The sequence below is a fragment of the Amblyomma americanum genome, chromosome 3 (assembly GCF_052857255.1).
Source record: "Amblyomma americanum isolate KBUSLIRL-KWMA chromosome 3, ASM5285725v1, whole genome shotgun sequence".
Taxonomy (NCBI): Eukaryota; Metazoa; Arthropoda; class Arachnida; order Ixodida; family Ixodidae; genus Amblyomma; species Amblyomma americanum.
Genome location: NC_135499.1, coordinates 103,499,906 through 103,515,206, shown reverse-complemented (window position 1 = coordinate 103,515,206; position 15,301 = coordinate 103,499,906). Strand labels below are relative to the sequence as shown.

Here is a 15,301-nt window from a genome sequence, read left to right as displayed (position 1 = left end):
AAGCAGGCCACAGTAAAAAGCTCCTCGTTTCAGCTGTACCTAAAGAGACGTTTCAGACTTAGTGTTCCCACTCAAAAATAAAACAAAAACAGAACTGGGCATTTCATCCAGAATTTATGAAAATACTAACAGCGTTACTATGGTAAACCAGGCAGTGAAAAGAAGTGGAGCATAAAGATGCACACAAATAGCGCTTTGTGTTTTAAGAACGTAATAAAGGCTGGTGCTGTTATGCCCGTTCGTAAGATGTCATGCCTAAAATTTCACCTGAGAAGAGACGACAGGACAGGAGGAAGTTTCTGACGTCTCTCGATATCCTTTGCCATTGCTTTTTGTACCGTGTTGCTCTTTGCACGTCAAGATAGTGAACTTGAATACTCTATTTTACCGTCGTGGTTATGTACATCGAGCTATGCAATGGGTACCGCCCGAAAGGATTTTATTGAGCAGGCATTTTAGTTTTATTTACAATGTTAGCAACTCTCCTCTGTCAAACGGCTCCCTTCCCACTTCAGCACGATCGGCGAATTCGTTGAGCAGCCGAGCCAGCTTCCTTATGGGATGGGTGGGGGTTTCTTGAGGTGTTAAGGCATTGTCTTGAGCAGAATAAAACAACGGGAACGGTTGCCTCGTTTTCTGGAACCATTTTCCAATCTGCTCGAGTGCCCATCCGAGTGCTTGTCGCCAGTATTCGTCCGTGCCATCATCTGCAGGAATTGCTTAAAGCCAGCAGATGTCGTGACATTAAGTTGCAGTGATCATCACAGGCTTTGCATCGTGTTACTTCGCACTAAAATAATATTGGGCCTAATATTGATGATGATGACTTTTATTGGTGCAAGCCCCAACTTAGGGCAAAGAGTGCCATTGAAGACGCTTTTTCTGTTACACAAGTTGTGGTCAAAAGCGCACTTTACAAAGAATTCCCGCCACAGATGCCGAGAACCAAGCCAAGGGAAAGCTTGTACGTTTTGTATAACCGATTAGTACCTGGCGGCACTGCGGACTAAACCCAGTAATGATAACTCTCTTAGACAATGCGAGAGATATATTGTAAACCAAATGTACGGCAAATCATGGCTAGTTATCGGCAGTTTGAGTTCATAATTCGCTATTTACAACCGTTGGTATTCCTTTTCCAGTAATCGTTTTCAAATCATCCCTGTTTTGTATGTGCCTGTCACATTACAAATCGTGCAAGCAGTGGTGGAAAAAATATTTTTAAATGCCGAAAATATAAGGGCTTTTCGTAGGAATGCTCCAGCTCCTGTCAAGACGTTATTTAGGAATGAACTTTTAAGGTGTAACTAATTATCAAGTCAACAGAAGTAAATATTGATGATCATGATGTTTTTGCCACAACGGCATCTATGGCCAAAGAGCACCATGGCACAAGGCGATTTCGTTGACTAAAGGTGAGGTCAAAGAAACATTTCTCAAGCATTTCACCCAAACCCAGCAGAGCACCCGGCCAGAGGAAAGCTTGTACCCATTGTATAAACGTTGCGCCCCAGGCGCCACTGGGAATCGAACCGCGCACCTCTCGCTTGCGAGGCGGATGCTGAAACGACTAGGCCAACGCGGAGGCGTGTAGTCATATTTGCTTTCTTTCCCAGAAAAAGAGGAGCCATGATAACTTTTCAAAACAGCTTGACACGGATCGAACCCCGTTAGGAAATGCACAGCAGCAGCTGATAGTAAAATTAATTGTGACATTTAGCAGTATAACTCGTGCGTATTGTAGAATGAAAATGTTCGCACTTGCACTTCAAAACGTATATATATATATATATATATATATATATATATATATATATATATATATATATATATATATATATATATATATATATATATATATATTATATATATATATATTAGCAGACAAGGTAAAGGAAATGAGGGGCTCGTTTGACAAACACATTACGAAAGCCAACCGTCACGGAAACCAAGGGGCATAGGGGAATGTTTTTAATCTTTTTTTTTATTTGTAGTGCCAATCAATCGGTTTAAAGAAAATTACTTATAAAGCAGCAGAAAAAACAACCATGCCGCCGGTGGGATCCGAACCCACGACCTCCGAATACCGCGTCCGGTGCTCTTACCAACTGAGCTACGGCGACGGCTGTCCAATCTGCTGCTTTCGTGGGTATTTATGTTTACTGCGTGTAAGCGAACCTTGAGAGTGTTCACCAGCGCCACCCTCGACCATAGCGGTGGACGTAGCACGACCTGTTATACCGCGAGTGTGATGTAGAACGTCATCTAACGGCGAGGGCGGAAACTGTGCGAGAGCCCTCTTATACTACCTATGGCAACAAGACTGCCAGAACCGAGACCCCCGTTAAGCTATTAGCAGACAAGGTAAAGGAAAATGAGGGGCTCGTTTGACAAACACAAACACACATATATATATATATATATATATATATATATATATATATATATATATATATATATATATATATATATATATATATATATATATATATATATATATATATATATATATATATATACACGTTTAAAGTGCTAGTGCGAACATTTTCTTTCTACAAGTACGCACGTGTTATACTGCTAAATGTCACAATTAATTTTACTATCAGCTGCGTAACACGTGCGTACTTGTAGAAAGAAAATGTTCGCACTTGCACTTCAAAACGTGTATATATATACGGCCGTCGCCGTAGCTCAGTTGGTAAGAGCACCGGACGCGATATTCGGAGGTCGTGGGTTCGGATCCCACCGGCGGCATGGTTGTTTTTTCTGCTGCTTTATAAGTAATTTTCTTTAATCGATTTATTAATCTAAGTAATATTATCCCACTGATAAGCACAACACAATAAAGAAAATAATAATAATACCGTTCCCCTATGCACCTTAGTTTCGGCGACTGTTGGCTCCCTTCATCGGTATATATATATATATATATATATATATATATATATATATATATATATATATATATATATATATATATATATATATATATATATATATATATATAAATATATATATATATATATATAAAATGCAGCATGAATAATGCAAAAAAAGACCCTAAAACAAAGGAAATTATACAGTTTTTATAGTGAAATGCGAAAGATGAAAACAGAACACAGAAAATTAACTAACACGAAATGTAACGAGTGCTTAAAGTTGCAAACAGAGATTTGTCTTAACGGAGGGACTATAGAGGGTGCGTTAACGTGAAAAGACACTGTCAAGGCTTGATTGGGTGATGTGTGCGTAAGCCTTTATATAACTAACTGAGGCAAGCGCTGCACAATACTAATAGGAGTATGATAGGAGTTGTATTAAGATATTGGAAGAGCACAAAGTGGATCAGGGAACGGCAATGTTATGATATCTTACTTGAAATCAAGGCGAAGAAATGTATGCATAAGTACGGCAAAAACTAAAAACACAGAACCGAATGTTCCTTAGGGAGGAAAGGCGGTTTCAAGCTGGAGGTAAGCGTAGAGGACTGAGCGAGGTAGCTGTGATATTGTGGCGATGACAGGGAGGCTGCAGCTGGCGTAGGACAGGGTTAATCAGAGGCCAGTGAGAGTGGCCTTTATCCTTCAGTAACCGTGGCTTGGCTGATGACCATGGTGGATCCCCGCTTGTTAACCGACAGGTTAACGAGATGTGGGCGTATTTTCTCAGCTAGCAGCCGGCAGGCTTTATAATAGAGATGAGAAAAGCAAACCCATTAGATAGAACTCAAATCATGTCATTTCTTGGGTTCATTTTTAGAATTCAAGATCCCAACAAACTTTAAGAAAATCTCTGTTGAGCCTATAAAGCTGTGTATTTGTTGTGCTGAAGCGAAATTTCTTGATCCCTGAAACTTTGAAAATTACGATCTCTTTTCCATTCATTTAGAAGCAGTTTATTTATTTTTATTTATTTATGAAATACTGCGGACACTAAGTCCAAGCAGGGTGGGCGTACAAGTGAGCGAAATAAGAAAGAAATAACACTGGAAAATATACAGAAATAGCACTAATTGGTTAGACCTCATGGGGCAATGGTTGGTTTATTTGATTCCAATCTATTATAGTTCGTGGGAAAAATGAAAACTTGTAGGTGTCTGTTTTGGCGAATATAGGGGTTAGAAAACTAGGGTGGTAATGTCGAGTTTGTCTGGCAGATAACAGCTTTAAGTATATGGAGGGATCCAGACCAAATTTGTTCTCTAATAAAAGCGCAAGAATCTCTAACCTGAACTTTTTTCTTCGGAGTTCAAGTCGTTCAATTTGGTTAATTTCCATCAAAGTGGTGGGGTAGTCAGTCTTTGCATATTTATTAAAGATGAATCTAACAGCCTTTCTCTGTATTCGTTCCAAATCGGCTATGTTAGATTTAGTATACGGGTCCCACACTACGCATGCGTATTCGAGTTTTGGTCTGATTATAGAAGAATAACAAAGTAGCTTGATGTTAGGAGGCGCGTTCTTCAGTTTATGTCTTAAGCAGCACAATTTGCGAAATGCGAAAGAGCAAATGTTATTGATATGCAAGTTCCACATTAATTTGCTAGTTATAGTTATGCCTAAGTATTTGTAGTTAGATACTTGTTCAAGAGGGGACGAAATTAATTTGTATGTGTAACCATGTGGTATGTTTTTTGCTGTTATCGGAAGATACACACTTTTGTCAGCATTGAGAACCATGCCCCATTGGTCGCACCATTTCAGAACATTGTTCACAGCATTGTTAAAAACATTCTCTGTGAATGTGTGTATAAAAAATTGAGTGCTATTCTTGGCACTCTAGTTTCAAAGCGTCGCTAATTAACTACGCTAAGCCCAGATAAGCTAACCTAGCTAATCTAACTAAGCCTATATAACTACGTAATTATGGCACGCCAACAAAGCCAGCACGCGGCATGATGAACGCACAGGGGTTATTCTTATATATATATATATAACACAAAAACATCGGTAAAATTTTTTTAAACACGATGATACACTTAAAGGAAGTACTGCATGGAGTTTGCTCTTCGGCTCTAATATAATGCGGCTGAAACTGCAGAGGATCAGTGCTTGTGTTTAGAGTGTTGTGTACTCACCATGGACACTCTCACTTTCTGCGTAAGTTCTGGAAATAAAATAAGAAGCATTGAGCATAACTCCTTAGGACCTACTGCAGTACACGTCATCACAATTGCTCTTTCATGCATTGCTTAAAAAAACCCCGGAATGTGTCGTCCACTCACAGGGGGCTTCCACCTGTAATATACAAAAAGAAATGAAAGCTATAAATGATGGCAATTGTTTATGAAGATAGCTAAAATACAAATGCATTCAAAACTTACTGCTTAAAGTAAGTGAAAGCAAGAAAGCCAGGAAGCACACCAGCCTCTTCATACTTCCAGGTTGACTGGAAAAATCCTACAAAGAACAGAGTATTCATTTTTTCGTTAAAAGAAAAATTATTAAATATTGCTCACCGACGCATGTAAGCACGGGGAGATATTTTCCAGAGTGCATTTTATATCTAACTGCCTTTAATTTCATGGGAAACGAAGGAATGTCTACTTAGGTGTTTAGACGCAGTGATTGCTCTTGATAGTTTTGTTTCAAACAATACACGGAAACATTATTTTCACGCAGTTCACTTTACAGAAATAAATCTCCCCATTATCATCCTTGCACATTTAGGGGTGCTTGATTTTAATATTTCTTTTTTTTTTATGATGTCTTTGAAATAGACATTTTTTCCGAAGCAAGTTGAAGCAATGTGTAGAATGATAAGTTCGGTCGTTACACCTGCGTATTTCGGGCATTTATTTCGGGGCTGTGCTGTACGAAGTGCTCATTCATGATAAATAAAAAATGCATTACAGAGTCTACCAAAATGCAATTGCAACACCTGTAGTTGGCACAAAAAATGTAAAGAGAAACATTTGAAAGTAAAAACGAAAAAATTTTGTTCCTATTCACATAAAAGGACAAATGAAGGTACCTATGCATCTATAAAACGCATCTATTGAGTTTTAATTTCTACTGAAATATTTCTGCGCGGTTTTTTTGCTTGGCGTACAATCATCTTCCTATTCAGAGTTTTATTCTCGCTATCCACGACGGGTCAGTGGCTAACGACGTTCGGCCACTGAAGCCAAGGCCGTGGTTTCGACCCCATTCACGTTGGCCGCATTTCGATGGACGCGAAATGCTCGAGCTCAAACGCCTATCTCCTATGCGATGTAAGCGGAAGTTAAGGAACTCTAGGTAGCTTATATTATTCCGGAGCCCACCGTAACCAGGCCTCTTCGGTGTTTTAAATATCAGATAATAAGCACCGCTTTATTCTCCACAAGTTTTCCTTCCATCATAGATAAGAAATTTACTGCACTTTTCTGCTGTTTCCTCCTCGATAGCCAGCACTCCCCGCACCCCCCTCCCATCTCCTGGCAAGAGCGCTATGTCGCTTGTGCGAAAACACTATGCGCTATGTTCGGAAACCCTCTTATGCTACATATGACATCTTGACTATCGTTAAGCTATTAAGCATATAAGGGAATAGATAATGAGGGACTCGCTTGACTTGTCAAACGAAGCCCCATTATCCATTCCCTTTTCCGCTGAAGGGTGCACTGTATCACTGTTTTCATATGTTCATAACCTTTTCCATATTACAGGAAGGACGACAGAAATTTCGCTCGAGAAAAACAACAAAACTTCGCTTCTAAGTTCTCTTGTGTTAAGTGGATTGTTTAAACGCAAACTTGGTTCATTGGCAAGAACGCTCGGCTGTTTACCCGAAAGACGCGGGTTAAATCCCGGCTGCGGTGGTCACGTTTTGATGAAGACGAAAAATCTTGAGGCCCGTGCACTTTGAGATATCAGTGAATGTTAAAGAACACCTTAGTGGTCAAAAATATCCGCAGCCCTCCACTATGATGTCCCTCATAGCCTGAGTCGCTTTGGAGCGTTAGACCCCACAAAACCACAAAACCATAAACCATATTGAAATCATAGCCGACGTTATATTGCATTCGTCGCCTGAACACATTTTTTTCTGTATGTTTATTCATGGAGGCTAATTTTGCGCTCATAATGTATGGCCCAGTTAGAGGAAGAAAGCTGTAATTGAAAGTTAAAAAGATTATTTATCCTTCAGTGGATATAACAGGTACGTTAATTATGATGGCCTCTTCTATATACACAATCGCGTCATCCCGTCATTCATCATATTTTACTTTCACGGTATGCACAACAGCAGTCAAATAACGGGCATTTTCTCAAGAACTTCTCCTCTTGGGTATTCTTGCATGGGCATTTAAACAATACGGCTGCAGCAGAAACGCAGATTCTGTAGCAAAACCTACAAAACAACTCGCACGGGTAGCGAAAAGCTCCACTCGCTATACATAACTTCATATCACCAATATTCCTGCAGCTCGTGGTGTGCAAAATGCTTTCGGATATAACAAGAGCCATGTACGATGCGGTACAATATAACCAGCCGTCCTTGCTGTATGTGACATGGGATTGCAATAGTTGACGAAATTGCCATTTTATTATAGTCTAGAAGCGAACATTATGCCTGACTGTAAAAACCGTAATAAAGTGCATTACCTGTAATCACCTCCAATCAGCGACGATCCGGCCTGCTCTTCACGTTGCAATGACATATATACTCCTCTTTTGTCACTCCGATTGTTAGACGCGATACCATTTCCTTTCGCAACTTCTGATTGAGGCATTGTGATGCTGTGCGTTTGGTGTTATCGGCCGTATCTAATCTCCTGTGGCTGCTTGTTCTCTGCAAACGTCAGTCCTTGTTCAGCTTTCATTATAACGTAGACCAGTTTCAAAGGATTATACTGAAGTGATCCCATCCATATGATGCATAAAATATATAGAAAACGTAAGATAGGCCCCGTTAGTACCTTGTGATTTCAATTTCATGAATTTCAAATTGAAAAGAATGGCACAAAAACTTGCAATATTTTATTACCGCATTTTCGTGATCCTTATAGAAAGCTAGAAAAAAGAAACACTGCGAGATATTTTGATCGTGTTGGCGTTAGTGGCGTGCGAATGTTCGAAATTCGAGGACAGCGAATAGAACATCCCCCGCCGCGGTAGCTCAGTGGTTAGGGCGCTCGGCTACTGAGCCGGAGTTCTCGGGTTCGAACCCGGCCGCGGCGCCCGCGTTTCGATGGAGGCGAAACGCTAAGGCGCCCGTTAGCTTTGCAATGTCAGTGCCCGTTAAAGATCCCCAAGTGGCCGAAATTATTCCACCACTATGGCCCCTCTTTCTTCCTATTATCTCTCAGTCCCGCCTTTAACCCTTCTCTCACCACGCGGTTCAGATGTCCGCCGATATGCGAGACAGATACTGCGCCATTTCCTTTCACCAAAAACCAATTTTCCCATTTTTGAAAAGAACATCGCCGTTTTAAATTAGCTTAACAAATCAAACAGTGCACGTTCAGTATTATTCGAAACGAATTTATTATCATTTAGGTTTTAGAGTAATTATCGTATGATAGGCACAAATTCGAATCACGAAAGCCGTAGGCTCCTTCGCAGACTGTTCAAGAACAGGGCCCACTGCAACGCCACACAGCATGCGGCCGCGATTGCAATGCGCATTGAGTGCCGCGAAGTGTTCCATTTGTGTGGAGGTATACATGACACTCACATACATCGCTTCCAGGACTGGGCGATACAGCAGGGCTCAGCCAGGTCCGGCACACTACACCACCCTTTTCCCTTCAGACTCTACACTTGCGGAGCCAGCCCCCCACCCCCCCCCCCCCCTTCGCACTTTATCACTACATCTAAGAATGTCCACATGCCATCAGTGCAGCACCCATTCCCACAACCACCCCAACCTCCTGGACACATGAGCTGGTGAAGAGCGCACGCTGATTGTTCGGGTTAGGCTGGAGGGGAAGGCCAGACGGTTCTTGGACTGAGGGGCCTTTCCGAGAAGATTGTTACCTTTGATGTTAAATGACGTTCATCCTCCTTTTCTTTATCTGCGTTCATGCTTGATATCGCAGGCGATCGGTTATAACTCTCGTTAACTTTATGAATTAATATGCTTCACCGTCACTGGCATCATGAGCAGCAAGAGGAAATTTTCCGATGGGCGTGATCTGACGGTCACAGAGTGATTATGCTCACTTAGTTTTTTATGTCTCCTCTATGGAAGATCAGCGTTGAGCTATAGCACGCTTTAAAGTATTAGAGCGTAGAAAACGCGTGATTGTTGAGCCTTTCTGGTTAAACATTTTTGGTGCATCATTTTCGGCATCATGAGTAGATCTGCTGCGGAGCATTGCAAGAAATTCGGGACCAGCGCTTCCAGTTTCCGTGGTTACACCACGTTTAGCATGGCTTTGAGCGTCCAGAAATAGCACGCTAAAATCAAACATCAGGTAAGATATGAAGGAATTAATCTATTAGTCTCCCATTGAAGCGTTATATGGCGCTAGGCATAGCGGCACTGTCTAGACGCTGTCTCGAATTCCTGGTAATGGTATCGGATTGGTCTCGCCCTTTAGGCTTGGTGATCGCCGTTGAAGGTGTCGAAGGCACGGCTGAGGAAGCGATAACATAATGCCCCTTCGCTGATGAAATCCATGATATGTGCCCCACCCTTGCCAAAAGTTCTCGGTCCACTGCGATTGTGAATAGCGTCTCACGCTTATTGGTGGTGATGCTGAAATGCGACCCAAGGAGACACGCTCAAACTTGTTCTCAGGGCACTACTTAGTACAGCGTAGCTGTGGCCTGGTTGATGTCCTTGTTTCAGCCACGTGAAACCGCGTAGTGCAACGATACGCAGTAGTCAAATTACTCCTGAGCAGTGCGGCACAATTCTCTCTGGAGACAGAAAGGATAGGAGAAATGCATGCGACGCAATCCGGTAATATTCATTCATTATATCCAAATATTCTGAACAATCGATGACCAAGAATCCCAGATCGGTTCGTTTGGGACATGTTTATTTTTTCGCAAGTAACGCAGAAGTTTAAAAACGAACTCGGGAGCAAAATATTCGTTTGTTGTGATTATGTATAAGAATATAGTTGTGTGCCAATCCGTTTCCCAAACTTTGTGCTACTTACGCTGAAAATACTTCACGAATGAATCAGATTCAACTGATTTGCAATCAATCATGTCGAATCATAAATAATTTGACATAATGTGCGTTCTTTAATAAATTCAATTCTGAAGGCCACTGAGAAAGGCATCTCACAGAAAGAAAGCGACTAAGAAGCTCTGTTACTAGGCAAGCAAAATACTCTGTTAATAGTGATGAAAATCTTTTAGCCCCGTTTTGCACATACTCACGCGAACTCTAACCGAGAATCGAGGGGAAACAGAGCGAATGTGCCGCTAAGTCTGAAGTGGGATTTTGAAAAGTACTCATAAAAACATTCTGCTAGAAAGGTATGCAGCCTAGCGCACACTAAAGGAACTTCAGTAAAACATCACCTTGAGCTAGTTTGTGACTAATGCTTTGAAAGTGAAGGTAGCACTCTAAGGAAGACCGCAGGGTGAAAGGACGCTGTTCTTTGTCATGTCTTCCTTTCAACCTGCGGTCGTCCCTAAAAGGCTACACGTTCGCTTTCAAAGTGAACCTGTGTACAACGACCGGAAGTGCGTCATGCGGGCTTTCGAAGTTTCTCTAGTGACGGCGGAGAACCGGTTCCTCACGGCAATGCGTAGGACTGTGCGTATCGCTGATTCGCTGACCTATTCGCTTGAATGCCCTGGTGCCGCCTGGCCGGCGAAAAATTGACTCAAATATCAGTCTTGCAAGCGTGCGCTGCAACTCGTAGCCGAACCGCGGGAGGCCACGACTCCTCTAAAAAAAAAAACAGCGCTTCGAATCGCTAAGAGCTCTGTTATGTAAATAGATCGTCCCGCGCGTTCATACGCTCACTATGAAACGACGCCTGGACAGGCACCACAATCGCTCAACGAGTCCAACCAGCGGAATAACAAGGCCACTCTGAAATCCATTGTTTTCGGAAAGGATCCTTCCTGGAATATGCAATGCCTTTCGTGCAATGCATTTCATCGTTCCATTTACCTTGGAGAACGTGATAAGCTCTACTTCTTGGTGATATTATTTTCATCCCTTGTATTTTGATGTGGTATGAATGTCTTAGGTAGAAACTTTGAACTGAACGCAGTTGCTCCATTTCGAAACACGCATAAGGACTTGCGTAGCGGCTTGTTGATGGTCCAGTTAAAATACAAATTTCTTCTGAAAAAAACATAAATTGCACCACTGCACAGAATAGATAGCGCGATACATAAAAATTCGTCTTTGTGGAAGAGAGAAACCCAGGTACAAAAATAATATCCTTGCGTACAATGACAGTGACTTTTGAGGATTTCAAACAAAGCCGAGAACTCGGCTAGGAAAGGAAGACAGATCCCGGCACTGCGCGTGATAACCACACAATATACCGCGAATCCTACGTCATCCTTCGATGGACGCCTCTAATCTATATTGCCACATCTGCTGTTTTTCATAAAGGCAACCAAGCGATAACCATATGCTTGGACTGCATATTCTTCTTTCACGGTTCAGCTGCATAAGAGTGGCCGTTTGCGCACGCACTTCGCATGCGCCATCGACGGCATTATCCATTAGGCTGATAACCCCCGATTCAGTGGAAAGTGCGCGGTGGTTGCCACTATTGTTCTTCTCGGCGATTAGTAGCATGTACGCCTCGCCAGACATGATTGAAACGCCCACAAGTTCAAGTACATTATCTGATGACCTCCGGCTAGAAGTATTGCTAACCTAAAATCGCTCTGTAAAAAGAGTGCTTTCTTGGAAAAGCACATCAAAGCACGAGAGCAGTGGCTGGCGCCTAATCGAAATTCCCTTCCATCAGAAATTCTCTGCCACCCCGCTCATGCATGCGCTTCCTGCTAAGCCGTTTCCCATCAGTGTCTTCTGTGACAACAGGGTGTAATGGCGGCTTAGCGCAGTAATTACCATGCTGCTGAGCTTGGTAGCCTGGAAGCTGGCACTGTGCAGGAGCAGTTCGGAGAGAGAGAGAGATCCTTTATTGAAAAAGTGCAGTTCGGATCCTCCACACGACACGATCGCACTATGCTGAGCAGCAATATACTCTTGGGCATGTGTATAGGTATTGCCACGGACACACGGACAATATACTAAGAGTACGCACTGAGCATATCTAAGAGTTGATTTTGGGTCGAATAAATAATTATTTTCTTTCTCTGTTGTCGCAAGCAATTCTATGTGAATGAAATTTGTGCGTGGCAATGCCAGAACTTGGGCTGGAGCGTGCGTTTTGTCACTAAATCTACACAACCAGCACGAATCTGAAAAAAGTGGTAGGAAAAAGACAGACGCACGTGCGCGCATACAGAACGTGCGCCTACACGCATGTATCTATGCGCGCGCGACGAGGTATGCATACTGCGCCGAAGGATTACATACATTAAAAAATGGTTGGAAGTCTGAAAACAGAAATCGCACGAAATGTGGGTTGGTTGAGTAAATGTATGTTTAATAAACAAAAACGGCAATGCGACCCTGGCAGCAAACATTTTCTTTAGTCCGAAAGTTGAGGTGAATGCCATAGCAAAGTAGAACACGCGACACAATGCCGAGGAATAAATTTGCCTGTGGTAGACATAAAAATGACGGCGTGCACAACTTCCTACCCGTGCTCCACCCACTAAGCTAGAGCAGTGGCTATGGCACCCTTCCACGTTCATTGATAAAAACTTCAGGGATTAACAGTAACACACAGCCTTAAGAGTATTTACCGCTCCACTTATAAGAAATCAAGCGCAAGCGGTAGAGCAGTTTTGAATACAAGTGCATGCAGGGTGAATTTTATACTGTGGTGAGTGTTATTGATAAAACCTCCTCAGACTGCCCTGTATGCTTAGAAAAGAAAATTTGACGTTAGCACGGTAAACCCTATATTGGAATTGGAAGAAAAAGAGGTCAGTTCTATCTTTCCTCACAATGTTGGATGCAATCTTTTGAACTTTGATCGGTGGGGTGGGCGTCAATGTTTATTCCCTGAAGAAGTGATCATGGTGTGTTAGTGACAGTACTACTGGTCGAGTAGGAGGAATCCGCTTTGATAAGTTGTAAAGCAATAGTATGACAAAAAGGGACTCCAGTGCAATATCTGAAAATAATAAAACAGCGCCGGTTATCAGAGCCAGCACCAAGAAGTGCAGGCCTTCACATTGCAAAAAAATTAGAGGCTATTGGCTAAGCCTGATTCGACTTTATACTTATCAGATAAGGACTTGACTTTAACCGCCTACCAAAAAGAAGTTCAAAATTTCCTCGTGCTTTAAAACGTCCGACAAGCAGAAAGCGTATCTTGAAAATAAAAACCAAGTTGTGCTTTAAGTATTAATAACGCACCAAGCTCCTACGCCTTGAAACAAACATGTATGCACACCATCAAGCCCATTGAAGAATGTGTTCGTTTCGTTAGACGGAACAGTCAAAGACTTTCAACCCCTAGCCCTCCCCTCCGCCCCCAAACTGTACAATGGACTAAGCAGCCGCACTAAATATTCGGCTCCTCTCCAGCAGACTACTCTTATCCTCACCGCCGATAAGATAATTCTAATTCAGCGAAAATACTTCAGGGCTTTATTTATATCTAAGTTTTGCCCGGCGAAGAGAGTAACTTCCACGAAACTTACAGCGTTGCGTTTTGAACCTTGGAAGTGAAGCACCCTTTGAGCTCTCTTCCATAGCCATCGCTTACATTCCGCAGTTCTCGAACTAGGAGGACTCAAGTAAACAAGACGCCTGTTTCGACCGAGACGGCGCGCTGGAGTTTTATTCCACTTCGAGCAAATCACGAATTGAAGGCATACAGAAGGAAGATATCGAGTTGGAAATCGGCCAGTGATTTCCAAGACGTTCTCGCTTAACCGAGTGTGAATTGTGGTGACAGATACAGTGAGATTTTTCTACGTTTAATAATTTAGGGGCCTTTTTGGGCCTCTGACACATGCTCTCAGATACGTAATATACTTACCAACATGAAAAGTTTTTCATTTCGATTGCTGAACAAGCATAATTTTTTTTTAGCAGTTTGCTCATAATGTCTCACAGAGTCTGTATATTCTCGGACAGAGCCAAAATGCTAGGCAGATCGTCTGAGTGCATGGGTGTGCGCAACGCTATAGCGGATATACCAACGTTTATGGCGTCGTGGGCATTGGGCGCCTTCTGCTAACAACACAAGTTCGCATATAATGTTCGTGTATGCAAGAGCCGCGAACTAGCAGCTGCTCTGTGTTCTTTACTCAAACTAGAACTCGACGACTCACGGAACGAAACGCGTAAAAAAGTAGTTTCGGAAAGCGCGTGCATACGTTTGTCTTCAAGCCGATACTAAATGCCCTCCTCATTAATACCCGCCTGCTCTTTCCACTAAATGGCATTATTACTTTTGCCCAGGATTAGCAACCGGGAAATAATGTTTACATTATCTCTGCTACATTTTCAATTGATCAGTTTCTTTTGCTTCTGAAGAATGACATAAGAGAAGCCCAAAACTGAACTGTTTTATAATTTATTGTGAACATTTAACTCTACAAGAAAATGTCTTCGTATGTCATGTTGTGTAAGAAGCTGGCTTTGCGACACCACAGGTGCCGGTATGCTCGCCTACTTTACTGGCTTTTTTTTTACGTAAAGAAACAAGAAGAAACAATTGAGATCGCACAGGCCACGAGTGTTAAAATTTTCAAATTTTCGTCCTACATTCGTAACCTTTTATGTGCCGCCAGTTAATCCTTTATCAAAAGCTGTGCAGAGCCAAACTGTATGCCCCATACTGCTGAAAGGGGAGGGCGGGGGGGGGGGGGGGGGCGCCGGTCAGCAGCATAGACCTGCATGCGCTTTTCATCCTTCATAAATACGTTTGAGTTTCGCACCTTCTCTTTGATATTGTGAGTGTGCTGTTTGGAAAGCCGTAGCACTGGCCAGTCTTTGTCAAATAAACCCACAGGCTCAGGTGTCTATTATATATTTAGAAACAAAGCAACAGCTTTGAAAAAGATTGCAGAATCTAGAGAAGCATAGAGAGCAAATATATTTCTTTTGCCAGAATAAACACCCATCCAGACTACTTCAGATTATCTGTACTGAATGTTTAAGAAACCTGCGATGAGATAAAATCATAACTCTTATGTGGTTTGCTTTCCTCATGTTTTCAAAGGTGTATCGGAAGTGCACACAGTTCTTCATGCTGAATGAGCAGCACTGAGAGACGAAAGGAATCTTGAGTCTAATG

The 15,301-nt window shown here is 42.2% G+C and overlaps 1 protein-coding gene and 1 non-coding gene across 3 annotated transcripts; both read right to left on the bottom strand.

Annotated features, from left to right (window-relative positions):
* Positions 1-413: 413 nt before the first annotated feature.
* LOC144124779 (uncharacterized) lies at positions 414-7,716 on the bottom strand. Of its 2 annotated transcripts, none has more exons than XR_013313280.1 (5): positions 7,590-7,716; positions 5,324-5,399; positions 5,225-5,263; positions 5,078-5,106; positions 414-719 (listed from the first exon to the last, which is right to left on the bottom strand). XR_013313280.1 is itself a non-coding variant. In XM_077657653.1 (5 exons), exons 2-5 carry the CDS (start codon positions 5,373-5,375, stop codon positions 466-468), a joined length of 348 nt encoding a protein of 115 aa, XP_077513779.1. In that variant the 5' UTR covers positions 5,376-5,399; positions 7,590-7,677; the 3' UTR covers positions 414-465. The 2 variants fall into 2 exon arrangements, 1 of the variants encoding a protein (XP_077513779.1); XM_077657653.1 differs by having other exon boundaries at positions 5,225-5,237; positions 7,590-7,677.
* TRNAP-CGG (transfer RNA proline (anticodon CGG)) lies at positions 2,050-2,123 on the bottom strand. The gene has a single exon. It is a non-coding gene; the product is annotated as a tRNA-Pro (tRNA).
* Positions 7,717-15,301: the final 7,585 nt, after the last annotated feature.